The 15840-nt window shown below is 40.6% G+C and overlaps 1 protein-coding gene across 1 annotated transcript in view; it reads left to right on the top strand.

Moving 5' to 3' along the window:
- The first annotated feature begins 2414 nt into the window (after positions 1-2414).
- WDR49 (WD repeat domain 49) overlaps positions 2415-15840 on the top strand; it is a 141779-nt gene continuing 128353 nt past the window's right edge. Inside the window, exon 1 of the mRNA XM_057737806.1 lies at positions 2415-2582. Coding sequence (XP_057593789.1) covers positions 2415-2582 — 168 coding nt within the window. The remainder of the gene's footprint in view (positions 2583-15840) is intronic.

Here is a 15840-nt window from a genome sequence, read left to right as displayed (position 1 = left end):
AAAGAAGGTGAAGGCCATTGAAGGCTTCATGATCAAGAATGATTTCTAATGCCATAATTTTACAGGAAGGAAACTGTATCAACTGATTAATTTCTATAGTAATTTGTTAGCTGCTCATTACACTCTCCTGTTTTGACTAATGAAAGCGTTTAGAGGTGCAGCTCTATGAAAGCTAAGTAGCCAGGCAGTTGGACTATCTCAGAATAATTAGAGCATTTTGCATCGTCAGCGAGTGGGATGCCTACCTCTCCCAGTGCAGCTTCACAGAATATTTTTTCTATTTCTTCTTCCTTCCCTCATTAGTGTCTGTTATGGAATTAAGTCCAACTCTCCAACATATCACTATAAAACATTTTACAGACATTTATAGGACTGCTCTGACTGAACTAAACTATTATTAATTTGCTAATTAGGATAGTAAGAAGACAAATTTTATTCCTATGTGAGATAATTTGTGGGAGTTTATCGTATTAGGGCTTAAAGATGCTTTTCTGATTTACATGAAGGGATAAACCAGGAAAGTCAAATGCATGGTAAACATGCCCCCTCAGCCCTTCTGTGTCCGTGATACACATCTGCAACTTATAATGCCACTCTTTTCCTCTGAGCCTATGTATGACTTCCCAATTCTTCTCAACACATCACTGTACATAAACAGCAAGAGATTGGGATTGGCTTGAAAAATGAACTAGACAGGTAACAGTTCCTGTAAAACTGTAAACTCTTCGGGGGTGGGCACCAGGTCCTTAGTAAATGGATTTTGGAATGAATGATGGACAGAGAAATAGATGAGTTAATGGGTGCATGAATGGTATCTCATTTTTTTTCAAAACTGGTACAGGAAAGCCTGTGGGTTGCTTCCATCTCTGTGTTGCAGGGAATGTGCTTTGTATCACCATGAGCCTGTGAACACTAGCTCGTCATATGATATTGCTGGAAGATAACTTAGAGAATATCTAGTGATGACTTTTCAGTTTTACACAGATGAAATATGGTGCAGAAGAGACATGCATCTAAAGGTCAGGCTCCGAAGCCGGGAGACACTCTGACTTTTTCCATACCTTGCTAACTGTGTGGTCTTTGGCATTTATGTTGTCTCTTCATCTGTAAAGTGGGGAGAGTGATCCTGTTTGCCTTGCAGGGTTATTGTGAAGCTTTAACAAGGTAAGGAATTGCAAAGTGCTTAGTGTCGTGCCTGACACATGGTAAATACTAAAACAAAATGTCAACGTTGTCCTTTTTCCTCCCTATTCATTAATATTAGCTGAACCAGTGATGGTACTGTAAGTAGTTTTATCATCAGGTTTATCATGTTATATTATGCTGTGCTCTCCCTCCATATTTTCAATGAATTGCAAACCTATGTTAAACCATCCCCAGTTTCTTTTTTTTTGGCCACACCGGACAGCATGTGGGATCTTAGTTCCCTGATCAGGGATGGAAACTGCACCCCCTGCATTGGAAGCATGGAGTCTTAACCACTAGACTGCCAGGGTAGCCCACCCCCCCCCCCACGCCCCCGTTCTATATACATAGAAACGAAGGCAAAGAGAATACAAGGAATGGATTCGTATTAAATATGAATGAAATATTTTTTTACATGGAAACATAAAATTCCTAAATTCATTGCTCTTTTCTTTGGCTAATCATCTTGTTTCATAATACATAACATGCTCCATAGAAAATATATTTATAAAAGTTGTTTTTAAATAATGCAGTGATGAAGTTTAATAAAAAATGAGTGGGCTGAATTGCCCTTAAAAAAACAACTCAGTTTTTACATTATATATTCAAATCTTCAGTCATTAGTTGAGAGGGGTGAAGGGGAGGAGGAACAGGAGAAGTTTTAGTTGGCTTTATGTTGGTTGCCAGGAAGCACACAAAGGCAACAGGGACAGATGAAACAAACAAGGCCACATTGCTGGGAAGGTGGCCTTCAGAGGCGAGCACTTCACTGGGACAGAAACCTTGCAGCTGCGTCACTTCACGCCTCCAGACAAGAAAATGGAGTTTAAAACCACAGCATGTGAATAGAAGCAAGGTTAGCCAAAGAGATTTTGAGAAATTGCTTTTCTAATGCATTTAAAATGAGTATTAGAAGTTGCATTCTGTGTCAGTTGCTATAAACATGGGTGAAGCGTTTACACTTTTTTAATCAAGCCAGGTTAAACAGAGTATAAGGAATCGTTTTAAAATGATTCAACAGTGGGTTTTGAAAATAAACTGTGGAATTTAGGAAGTGTAGGGGTTGACAGCTTTCATTCCTTACCTCTGGAATTGAGTGCCTTGAAATGTACTTTTATTTTGGAATTGGATTGCTAAGTTGTTTCTTTTCAAGGGCACCTGTTGAAGGAAAGACAAAGAAAAAAACTTACAGAGAGAGTTGAAGGCTGTTGAAAAGAGGGGAAGCCATTATGAGTTGCCAGAATGCTATCCTTGAGTTGAACAAAGGGTCCCAGCTGGGGCCGGAGAACCCAGAGAGAATCTCACAAGGTGTAACTGCTGAGGAAGATGTCCGCACTGCCCTGCTTGAAAACCAACTCAGTCTGGGCGACTTTGTCCAAATACAAAGAGCCTTTGAGGTAAGCGTTAGCTTTATTTACCGGAGAGTTTGAGCTGGTGGTGAAGGGGACCAGGATGAAACAGAAAGAGATTTTTTTCTTAAAAATTTTAAAATATACTTAATGGTTAACACAGTGAATTGAAAAGAATTGATCAGACTTGGATTTAACACCGGAGTAACTTTATCCCTCGGTTCTTCGGGACAAATAATATTATTTAGTATGAAATTGCTGCTGTTGAATGTAATTACCATCCAGGAAGGAAAATGAATTCTTGGACAGATTTTTTTCTTAGAGATCAACATATTTTTGGAAAACAGAAAGTTACGATGGTGAGGAGGGAAACCAGAGCTCTAGGGTGACTCCACCAGTAATAACTGTCCTTGCAGGTTACATGGAAGTATCCCCGTGGAAATGCAAATAGGCGCCTGTGGTGTGCAAATATTCTTCCCTGCTTCACCCCAAGTGACACAGCTCCTTTTCAAAGCAGATTGTGGCACTTCATTGCCCCAGATCCCATGTGAGGGACCAGTCTGCCATGCTTCTTGCAAATATTGGAGCAATGCCAATGAAAACAAAACTTTAAAATTTTATTTTAATTCTGCTTATAAAAGAAACCTTAGGAACTTTAACTATAAATGAATAATTTGCTTCTCTCTATCTTAATTAATTTGGAATTCTTCAGCTATGCATAATGAACAGCATGCATCAAAATGATTTTTATCTTCTTATGCTGATAGGAAGAAGTGCTCTTCCGTGCTGTGGAATTTAGGTAGACGTGAGCCCCCATCCTTTCTACTTCATTAGGCTTGTTGAAATATAATCTCAGGGCTTCAGAATGTCCTCTGGGGGTGCTTGAGAATGTTATATTAATTTGAAACAGACTTACAGTGTTTGGGAATACCACCTTGAAATTAATAAAGCATGATGAAATCTCACTGTTATATATTGGTCTCAAATTGGCACAAATTTGAATCTTTACCTATCCAAAAAAGAGTTGCTAACCACTAAAAAACTCTACTATATCCTGTTTTGCATAACAAGTCAAATTTTACCTGTGTTGATAATAGACTCTATCATACTTAGTAGCAAAGACATGCTCTGCCCTATACTTTTCTCATTTTAATCTTCATATATTTGCAGTTCATTCAAACCCATTTGTCTGAAAGATTTTTGTGCTGCTCATGTCCAGTGCCCCAAATGAATCTAGTGTATTTTGATAGACATAGCAAACATTTTGACAGCTTGAGGACATTCAGAAAAATGTAACAGCAGACTATGACAGCTTTGACTCTGTAATGAACAGAAATGTGGCAGTTTTGTTCTGGTGCCAAGAGCACAAAGTTGAATGCTAGTGTCTATTAGGAGAGTTGACATTATAAAGTCAATGTGTTAGAGAGTGAAACTGCTCTGAAAGGTTGGGGGTGGGCGTTCTTTTCAAATTATTGATTAGTCAGGAGTGAACCCAAGTGAAACGGCAATTCAATCTCAAGATTCTTATTATTTTTTTACTTTAAATGTTTCGAAGGCTGGATCACTTATTTTGAAATTAACCAATTGGAAAAGCAGGTACCACTGATGGACCAAAAGGGAGAAAGCGATTGCTATTCAGAGCCTGCATGAACCTAGAGAAGCTAGTGACAGTTTTTGAAAGAGAAATTGAGCTTTGCAGGCATACTTCAAGAAAAAATGAAGTCCATCCATTTTTAACAGACTCAGCAGACAGAATGGAACGATCCAAAGGCAAGTGTACAACCAGGAATAAAAGTTAGGCCCCTGAGACAACACAGTTTCCACGCACAGCATGGACACCTAGAGAAGAATGATACAGTAGATGATTTCCAAGGACTGCCTTCCATCTGTCATGAGCGTTGTGCCCACAGGCCACCGGTGTAGATTGCTGTAAAAGGAAAAATTGCTCTCGGGGGCTGCCCTGCAATGCAGAACTCTAAAGGCAGTGATTTGTAGTGCAATCACTAAAGACATGTTCTTGGGATGCCACCGTTCTGGCACTAGATCCTATTATTTCTTATTTTGTTTTTTAGTACCAAGATTGCTTATTTGGGGCTGAAGAGTTGTCCGATAATAACACAAAGTCCGTGTCCTTAAATAGCAGTAGCAATGCTTAATTGAAAAATGGGAAGTTGAGTCTCTGAATTGTGTAGTGAATGTTTCACATATGTTTCCAAGTGAGCTATTACATACCATATAAATCTTAGTAGTAACATTTAGGAGTAAAGCATGTAATGCTTTATTGTGTGATGGTGTAAAGGAGTCAGAATCACTTAGTGTTTAAGATCCAGGGATCAGACTTCTTGGATTTGAGTCCAGTTGTGCCACTGACAATGTGACTTTATGCAAATCACTTAACCTCTCTTGAGCCTCAGTTTCCTTTATTTCTATTGATTTCCATTTGCATGGAATATCTTTCTCCATCCCCTCACTTTCAGTCTGTATGTGTCCCTAGGTCTGAAGTGGGTCTCTTGTAGACAGCATATATATGGGTCTTGTGTTTGTATCCATTCAGCCAGTCTGTGTCTTTTGGTTGGTGCATTTAGTCCATTTACATTCAAGGTGATTATCGAAATGTATGATCCTATTACCATTTTCTTAATTGTTTTGTTTTTGTTTCTGTAGGTCCTTCTCTTATGTTTCCCGCTTAGAGAAGTTCCTTTAGCATTTGTTGTAAGGCTGGTTTGGTGGTGCTGAATTCTCTTAGCTGTTGCTTGTCTGTAAAGCTTTTGATTTCTCCCTCGAATCTGAATGAGATCCTTGCTGGGTAGAGTATTCTTGGCTGTAGGTTCTTCCCTTTCATCACTTTAAATATATCATGCCACACCCTTCTGGCTTGCAGAGTTTCTGCTGAGAAATCAGCTGTTAACCTGATAGGAGCTCCTTTGTATGTTATTTGTCATTTTTCCCTTGTTGCTTTTAATAACTTTTCTCTGTCTTTAATTTTTGTCAGCTTGACTACTATATGTCTTGGCGTGTTTCTCCTTGGGTTTATCCTGCCTGGGACTCTCTGTGCTTCCTGGACTTGGGTAGCTATTTCCTTTCCCATGTTAGGGAAGTTTTCAACTATAATCTCTTCCAGTATTTTCTCAGGTCCTTTCTCTCTCTCTTCTCCTTCTGGGACCCCTATAATGCGAATGTTGGTGCGTATAACATTGTCCCAGAGGTCTCTTAGGCTGTCTTCAGTTCTTTTGATTCTTTTTTCTTTATTCTTTCCTGCATCAGTGATTATCACCATTCTGTCTTCCAAGTCACTTATTCGCCCTTCTGCCTCCATTAATCTGCTATTGGTTCCTTCTAGTGTATTTTTCATTTCAGTTATTGTGCTGCATGCCTCTGTTTGTTTGTTCTTTAATTCTTCTAGGTCTTTGGTAAACTTTTCTTGCAACCTTTCCATCTTTGCCTCCAATCTTTTTTCAAAGTCCTGGATCATTTTCACCATCATTATTCTGAATTCTTTTTCCAGAAGTGTGCCTATCTCCTCTTCATGTAGTTGTTTTTCTGGGGTTTTATCTTGTCCCTTCATCTGGTACAAAGTCTTTTGCCTTTTCATTTTCTCTGTCTTTCTGTGGCTGTGATTTTCAGTTCCACAAGATGAAATACTGCTGATACTGCTTGATTCTGCTGTCTGCCCTCTTGTGGAGGGAGCTATCTAGGAGGCTCCTGGGTGCTTCCTGATGGGAGGGACTGATGGTGGGTTGGGCTGGGTGGGTGGAGCTCAGTGACACTTTAATCTTCTTGTCTGCCAATGGGTGGGGCTGTGTTCCCACCCCGTGGTCTTTTGGCCTGAGGCAACCCAACACTGGAGCTTACAGGCTCTTTGGTGGAGCTAATGGTGGATTCTGGAAGGGCTCGCACCAATGAGCACTTCTCAGAACCCATGCTGCCAGTGCCCCTGTCTCCTCGGTGAGACACAGCTGCCCCCCACATCCACAGGCAACCCCCCAACACCAGCAGGTAGATCTGGTTCAGTCTCCTATGGGGTCACTGCTCCTTCCCCTGGGTCCTGGTGAGCACACTTTTTTGTGTGTACTCCAAGAGTAGAGTCTCCGTTTCCCCCAGTCCAGTGGAGGTCCTGCAATCAAATCCTGCTGGCTTTCAAAGTCTGATTCTCTGGGGATTCCTCCTCCCGTTGCTGGACCGCCAGGTTAGGAAGCCTGACGTGGGGCTCAGAACCCTCAGGACTTCTGTGGTATAACTGTTCTCCAGCTTGTGAGTCACCCACCCAGCATTAATGGGATTTGATTTTAACGCAATTGCGCCCCTCCTACCATCTCATTGCAGCTTCTCCTTTGTCTCTGGATGTGGGGTGGTTTCTTTTGGTGAGTTCCAGTGTCTTTCTGTCGATGGTTGTTCAGCAGTTAGTTGTAATTCCGGTGCTCTTGCAAGAGGGAGTGAGCGCATGTCCTCCTACTCTGCCATCTTGATTCTTCTCAGTTTCCTTTATTTATAACGTGAGATAATGGGGTTGTTGTGAGGATTAAATGAGATATTATGTGGAGAGCCCTTGGAAGAGTGCTTGACAGAGAAAAAGAGCTCAATCAACATAGGTATTATATGTTCTGTGAATAGAGATTGACCCATGGCCTTTAACAGTCCCTTCTTTTTTTAAACATTTTGGGATTTTTAAAAAATTAATTAATTGGCGGCGTTGGGTCTTCGTTGCTACACACGGGCTTTCTCTAGTTGCGGCGAGCAGGGGCTATTCTTTGCTGTGGTGTGTAGGCTTCTCATTGCCATGGCTTCTCTTATTGTGGAGCATGGGCTCTAGGCACGTGCGTGGGCTTCAGCAGTTGCAGCACACAGGCTCAATAGCTGTGGCTCACGGGCTCTAGAGCACAGGCTCAATAGTTGTGGTGCAGGGGCTTAATTGCTTCGTGGCATGTGGGATCTTCCTGGGGCAGGGATGGAACCAGTGTCCCGTGCATTGGCAGGCAGATTCTTAACTACTGCGCCACCTAGAAAGTCCCGCCTTTAACATTCTCTTAATTTTAACTCATACATTTCCTGAAAAAAATTAAACTTTAAATAACACTCATAACTATGCTTTTATATTCATTTTAGTTGGGGCAGGAAGTGGAAGCAATGAGTTGCAAAGATACAAATTCACATAGAAGAGTGCAAAAGCATCATCTTTCCATCTCTTATTTCATATTTGATTAGCATGTGAAAGATTTTAAGTGATGTCTTTTTTTCCTGATATGTTTCAATTTTAATATAATTAGTAATGTAGTTTTTTATTTATTTTGTTTGTTTTTTTCAGATCTTTATTGGACTATAATTACTTTACAATGTCGTGCCAGTTTCTGCTGTACGACAAAGTGAATCAGCTGTATTTATGCATATGTCCCCATATCCCCTCCTTCTTGAGCCTCCCTCCCACCCTCCCTATCCCACACCTCTAGGTCATTACCAAGCATTAAGTTGATCTTCCTGTGCTGTGCAGCAGCTTCCTGCTAGCTATTTGTTCTACATTTGGTAGCGTATATATGTCAATGCTACTCTCTCACTTCGTCTCAGGTTCCCCTTCCCACTCTGTGTCCTCAAGTCAGCTATGTCTGCATCTTAATTCTTGCCCTGCCATTAGGTTCATCAGTACCATTTTTTTAGATTCCATATATATGTGCTGGCATACGGTATTTGTTTTCTCTTTCGTACTTCACTCTGTATGACAGACTCTAGGTCCATCCTCCTCACTACATAAGTGATGTCTTGATCCTCTTCTTTAGAGCAAAGAAGTTATCTGGAAAGAAGTACTGAAAAAGTATCTTGTGGATTTCTTTTTCTTCCAAGTTAGTTATGGTGTCCAAAAAGCCATATATCAGCTTGGAGGGAATGAAATTTGTATTATTCATAGAACTGTAAAATGCTTGTTAGCTAAACTTTCCTGTAGCACTTGTGACGCTTAGAGAAATGATGTGGTCTCTGGATTTTCATATTATTTTAACGTCAAACATATTTTACATTTTATTAAATACTTCAAAAGCCAGTCATTGTGTAAGGAAGGATGGCTGTGATTTGCTGATTTGATAGGAATCCTGAGAAGTAGAAATTATGGTCCAAGAGAAACGGAATTTTGGAAAAGCCACATTGAGACGATATATATTGACTTTCTTCCAAGACTGTGGCTATGAGGTCCCTGAGTATTTCTTTTCTTGAACTCTCCATTGTTGACCTGTTTATGTCAAGACAGTCTGCTCTTTGATCTTGGAAGCCTTGTTGCCTGTTTGGCCTGGGTCTATTGTTGTCCTACACGGCTGGACTCGCTGGATTGGGTCTTGACCTGTCTCTGTCAGCTACTGTGTCTGCATCACCTCCTGGTACATCCTTTCTGGCCCAAGTTGTGGGTCCAGAGTCATGGCCTGGGCCTACCCTGGCTACTCTGTGCTGCCATTTGCCCAAGTCCTACTAAATCTTCAGCTTAAATAGCTCAAAATGAAGTCTCCTAAACCATATGTAAAAGGTGAACTATTTATGCTTAAAGTAGGAAGGGACAAAACCATTCAGTGTGAGAAAGGCATAGTACAAATCCTAACAGGAAGTCCCCAGAGATGTTCATGGGAGGTTCTCATAACAAACCTGTCTTGGAGGGGAGGGGGGCGTGAATGGAATTTAAACACAACGCAGTTGTGCTGACTTAATTTCAAAAGACCAGAGAAGTTCAGGAGGCACTTTTGCAAGTTTGAAAATTGTGCTTAAGGTATAATAAATGATTAAATCCACAGAATTTATGATGTCTTCATGTTTGATTGTTTTCATAAAATTTCCAAGATTCCTGTAGACAGATGCTACAGCAGGGCCTATGAATAATGCATCCTTGCACCAACAGGACAAAGCCGAGGGTTCTGATGCACTGCCAGGCAGGCTAGACTCTAAGGGAATACAGACAGTCAGATTCAGCCCTCTCCCACTTTTCCAGTATTTATCCTTCTTTCTAAATGGTCAGGATTCTCCCAGTTCCTTAGGGACCAGCCTTCTCATTGCCCACTGTATCTTCACTATTAAGTTACCCAAGTGGACAGGACTTCCTGGATGTGTCTCATGTTCCAGAACTATTCTCACCTCTTGCTTCTTTCTTTTCTATTACTATCCCAAACACGTAAATAAAATCACCCATCTTTGTTTCATTCCCCTTCCTCAGAACTGTTAGATTTTGCTTGTCTCTGTCAAAATATGAGACAGTCCATGAAGATCATTTAAAAAATATTTTTAAGGTAAAACGGGTAGTTAAAAACTGTATGTTATGGTATCCAATAAAATCCCCCAATTTAGAAAATCTTTATTTTTATAGGGTTGCAAACTGTGTAAAATATATAATAGCACATTTATGAAAGAGGTTTATTTCTTGCTCATATAAAGTAGAGAACAGATATTTCTAACTGGCAGGCAGCTCCAAGTAGGGATTCTGGTACCCAGGCTCCTTCCATCTTCCACCTTCCGTGCTGGCCATGCGTCAAGCTAGTCACGGGGGGAAGAGCATGAAGGAGCATGTGGGGAGGGGTTTTGTGGGCCAGGGCTCCTGCAAGGGCAGCTGGAAAGTGTAGGCAGGTGTACACCCAGAAAACACTCCCACCCACAATCCACAGAGTTTAATGGTAGGAAAATTTCCATCTCTCCTAATAAACCAGTGTGCTTATTTCGTAGATTAAGGAAAGTCATGTGCCTAATGGTGTTTTGTGTTTTGCCTTAGCTGCCAGGACGTCCAAAGCTAAATTTAGTGTTCAATTGATACAACTATTCTTAACATAGATTTTTCTGGAATAATTATCTTCTGTTTTCATTATATGATCCTTGCTCTTTTATCTTTGCTTTAATGGTCCAACTGTCTATGTATCTTCTATTGTAACTGAACTAAAACTCTTTCTGGAAATCAGTGGAGGTAAAAATAATGGATAAAAATTTAATATCTTTGGAGTACGGTAAGATTTTATAAAACACTTCTGTAGGTACCCTGTTATTTGATTCTCTCATCAGTCTGGAGTGTAGCCAGGGCAGATTTTTTTATTTCCCATTTACACATAAGGAGAATAAAGCTCAAAGATATTTAATTGAGTTATCCCATGGGGCAGAGCCAGGGCTCTGGTATAGATTGTCAACTTCACAGCCCATTGTATGACATGTCTCCCACTGGCCATGAGACAATGTCCCTTTGGGATTTGCTCTAAGGAATAGGAATCCAATAGGATACAGACTTCATTAACAAAACGAGCATGTCAAGTTCGTAGTACACAGGCTTTGTGCCTTGGTAACTTGGAATTAATACACAATCAGCAAATAATCAACACGTTCTACAACAAAATCAGTGCAGAGAAGGGTGGAAGAATAAAAGGGAAAGATAGGGATAATTCAGTTTTTTTATTATTTTTCCTTACTAAAGGCATTCAGTGGAGGCTTGTGAGGAGGTAAACAGGTAAAGCTTAATCTATAACTCTATTCTATAGTAGAGAGTACATTCAGCAATCTCAGTCAATCCATCACCTGCTGAACAAAGGCAGCAGGTCAGAACATTTCTCACCCCAACTCCCTTAGTGGAATCAAAAAAACCTATTTCTGATGGCAGCAGAAAATCAGTGAACCCTGCAGGTACCCCTCCTCAGCATTAAGATAATAGCGTGAAGACAAGTCCAATAGCCCTGCAGCTTGCACAACTGAAAATGACAGTGGAATGCTTTGGTGGTTTTGTCTGAGTTGTTAGAATTCATGGGCAAGGTTAATAAATGTTGCCATCGCCAAAACACAAGCAAGTGAAGTTCTGTGTCAACACACATGAAAAATCGGTCTTCCTGGCCACTGCTGCCTTTGTACTAAATTTTGTGACAAGGTCTAACAGCTTCATGCCTTTTCTAATTTCTCTGTGTGCTTTCAGAATAGGCGCTTATAAAAATTAATCTGGATCAGAGAGGGTGGTAAAGAGTGCTTTTGCGGATGAACATTTTAACCTTAAGCTTTGGCCAGGACTGGAGCAGAGAAGGCAACCAAGAAACTTATATAAAGGAGGAAGAAAGAAAGGAAAGATGCCTATTGCTATTCATTTGTACTGTATCAACTTAGCCAGACCTTTAGACCAAGGGCACAGCCTGCCTTTTCAAATGCCCTAAAAATTAAAAAAGAAAAATGAAGAGAACAGACAACTAGAAAATTTGTGCTATTTTGATCTCACATTTGTCCTGTGTTAGCAAGTATAGCCACCCAAGGATGAGACAGGACCCCACCAATTTTGTTGCCAGAAATAGGAAGCCTCTGAATTGTCCCTTGGTGACTTCTGACCTTTCCCAGAAGCTCTGCCTCAGGGTCGCTCAGACGCGAGTCCCTCGGGTCTTTTCTTTCCACGTCATGTCTTACCACCATGTTGCAGATGAGACTCCTGTTAGATCTTGAGTCTCTGGGACCAGCATTCCTGCTGGGGATCTCCAGGGACACCGTTTTCCTCTATTCGATCACCTCCCGTGTTCTCCCTCCCGAATTCTCTCAACACCCCTGAGGCCAGGTTGTCACGTTGGTCTTGCTCCAGATCTGTCCCATATGGTGGCCATGAACCACCTGTGGCTATTTCAGTTAAAGTGAAACAAAGTTAGAATTTAATAAAATAAAAAATTCAGTTCCTCACAAGCAGCAGCCACATGTAAAGTATTCAGTAGGCACGTGTGGCTAGTAGCCACCACACCCGATAGCGCAGATTATAGAAGATTTTCCTCACCACAGAAAGTCCTATTGGACAAGGCTGTTTCAGACCTTTCTCTTGGTATCCTGCTAAACGTGTTCCCTTTCCTCACTTCTGGCCACATTTACATGGCCGAGGGGCTCCTCTCAGCCCCTTAATCCCCCTGGAAATATACCAGACTGCTCATTCCTTGGATCCTGGAGGCCACACTGATTATTGGCCCCAGAGAGACCAGAAAATATTTTCCTTTACTTTAGTCTAAGACCTATGTCTCCGCTTCCCTTCCCCAGGGCTGTAAAGAATGGGAACGTCCATTTCTTTCAAGGGACTCCTTACCTCCGCCTTCAAGCCCCTCTCCCCTCGCCGCTGGTATTCAGTCTGGATTTATGGTTACAACAGGTCAGTCACAAAAGACACTGGAACATTACCCAAACTGTTCACGCTGGTGGTATTTTAGTTACTTGAGTGCTTTCACAAATAGTAGTCCTGTTTTAGGACCGGTGCCTCAGGCTGAAATACTCCTGCTTCCCTCCCCTCCGTCTCCAGCTAATTCCTACTCATACTTTATGTTTAAATATTGATACCACTGTCCCCAGAAAGTCTTTTGTCACCACCCAGGCTGGGTTAGCATCTTCTCCTTCTTATGCTTGTTCCTGTTTCCTCTCCTCATAGCTCCTATGTGTTCTTTTCCTTGCTCTAATTGCAGATGCTCTGATTAAGTACAAGTAGAGCCAAGTAGAAGATCAGGCTGGTGGAGAGAGATCGATGTGAAATCCCAGAAGGCGGAGACCCTGGTGCAAATGCGATTATCTAGAGGAAGGAGTAGAGTGTGTAAGACTGGATCTTAGGGAAATCCTTCAAGGGAGTAGAGAAACAGTCGCAGTCCATACAGTAAATAAAGAAACAAGGTTGTTTCCTGGAAGTTGAGGGAGGAGAAACAGACAAACAGAAAAAGGGGGTGCAGTCAGTCATATACAATTTCATTCATTTTTATGATTCCTATTTATTTAACAGTCCTTTTATTATTAAAAAAAAGTTAGAAGGAATATATTATTTTCACTGTACAAAATCAAAGTTACACATGAAATTCCCCTATTACCACGGCCCACCCTCAGTGACTGCAGTACCCTGGGTAACTACTCTTTTTTTTAAAGGAAATTTTTTAAATTAATTAATTAATTAATTAGGCTGCATTGGGTCTTTTTGCTGCACACAGGCTTTCTCTAGTTGTGGAGAGCAGGGACTACTCTTCATTGTGGTGCACGGGCTTCTGCTCTAGGCTCACGGGGTTCAGTAGTTGTGGCACGTGGGCTCAGTAGTTGTGGCTCTTGGGCTTTAGAGCAGGGGCTCAGTAGTTGTGGTGCATGGGCTTAGTTGCTCCACAGCATGTGGGATCTTCACGGACCAGGGATCCAACCTGTGTCCCCTGCGTTGGCAGGCAGATTCTTAACCAGTGAGCCACGAGGGAAGTCCCTGGGTAGCTACTCTTACTGTTGCATCCTTCCAGTGCATTTTTCATTCGTTTCTACCCATATATGCACTTACACGTATCATATGTAGCTTTATTTTACATACAATGTATTTTACATATAATATATATTTCATATATTATCATATTTTATGCATTCAAGGAAGAGTGCCACTTAAATAGCTGCTAGTCAAGTGAAAAGATACTAAACTCTTTGTTTCATTTTGATTTGAAACTCTAATTAGAAAAAGAAGACATCCTTTTTCATTCATCAGCTTGGCAAAGATTAAAAAAGATCAGTGATATTTACTGTTGGCAAAGGATCAGGGAAATGGACATTATTACTAAGATTATAAATTGTCAAGGCTTTTTTGGTAGGCAATTTTCCCAAAGATAACAAATGTGAAATGTATGAAATACATATTTTTTGAACCAGCAATTCCAATTCTATAAGCTATCCTAAGTAAATTATGACAGGTATAGAAATAAAATTTGTATAAAAATATTCATTGTAATATTGTCAGTAAAATAGAGTATTTAAAACAGCCCAAATATTCTTCAATAAATTAATAGATAAATAAATTATGGTATACTTCTACTACTCAGCTATTAGAAAGAATAAGGAAGACATAAAATTGCCAAGATTTACTGTTCAGTGAACAAAAGAAAATTGCAGAACAGTGCATAATCATATTCTAAAATGAAAAATGTCTGTATTTGTGTGTGTGTGTCAAGGTCTCAATTATGGAAAAATAGGACTGTGCTTGTAGCAGGGTAAGGTATGGCAAATGGCTTTGTGGGCTCCTTATCTATACCATAATTCAATGCAAAGATAAATGTTACTAAAATGTCAGTATATCTTAATAGCCTAAAGACTCGGTGCTACTATTTTCTAAATGTATGGTCTAAGGATGCTGAATTTAAAAGCAGCACCTTTTATAGATACTTTGTCTTTCTATTATGTATTCTCCATCATCTTCCTTTCATTGAACTTTAGCATTAAGAGAGAAACTATCCAGAGCTATTTGGTTGCCTTTATTTTACAGGTGAGGAAACAAAAATCCAAATGAAGGGATTTGTCCAGGTCCATTTGAGTTGTTGGCAGAACCAGAACGTCGCCCAAGGTGGTCTGATACCCATTTTTGTCTTATCTCTTAGTAAACAACCCTAAACTTTACTCAAACTTATTTCTAATTTTCCAATATTTTACACAGTATTATTCTATAACTTGACTACTGTTCACTACTCTGATCCCCTCCCCAAACTGGCTATTATTGGTGAAACAGATGAACATCTCTTCTACAATATAGAAGAGAATATTAACAATACATTCATTCACTTACTGATTCTTACAACAGATATTTATTGAAAGTTTACCCTATGGAAGTTAAAATCCACTGGGACCCAGACCTTCCCTCATGGAGGGCTTTATCGATAAACTTGGAGTTATTCTGTAATCACTCAGTGCTCTGAGGAGAGAACAATGTTGGGGGAGCTCGTAGCTCACATTGGAGAGGGAACTCCAGGAAGGCTTCCTGGAGGAAGTAACATCCAGGCCGTCATCTGGCAGAAGGGCATCACTCAGGCAGGTAAATGGGGGTTGGGAGAGTAGTTTTCTAGAAAGAGGATACGAAGTGCAAAGTTTGGTTGAGCAGAAGTAGTGTGATGCTTTTTGAAGGAGTCAGAAAACTCATCTGCAAAGGGTAAAAGAATGAAAGATAAGACTGGAGCACCAAGCCAGAGCCATTAAGAGGGTCTTAAGGAACCATGTTAAAGAGGCAGACATTGGGGGATTGCAGGGAGCCACCAACATGTTTTAATCATAGGAGTGACATGATGGGATTGGCATTTTGGAAATGATCACTAAGGCTGTATTTTTTGAAAATGGTTTGGGCGTGGAGGCAGGAGCAGGACAGAAAGGAGGTAGGGGGGCGACTTAGAGGGCTGGTACAATGGCCTGCCTGTGTAGAAGAGGTTAGCGGAGAGATTCAGGAGCGATGATGCACAGAACTTGTTGATCAATTGGGTGCGTTGAGGTAGTAAAAAACATTGAGCTGGGGAACACAAGAAGAGAAATGAGTATTTTTTTTTCTCCCTAAACGTTTTATTTTGAAAAATATCAAACCCACAGAAATTTG

The sequence above is a fragment of the Hippopotamus amphibius genome, chromosome 6 (assembly GCF_030028045.1).
Source record: "Hippopotamus amphibius kiboko isolate mHipAmp2 chromosome 6, mHipAmp2.hap2, whole genome shotgun sequence".
Classification (NCBI taxonomy): Eukaryota; Metazoa; Chordata; class Mammalia; order Artiodactyla; family Hippopotamidae; genus Hippopotamus; species Hippopotamus amphibius.
The sequence above is the reverse complement of the archived record's forward strand: the minus strand, read 5'-3'. Positions and strand labels throughout refer to the sequence as shown.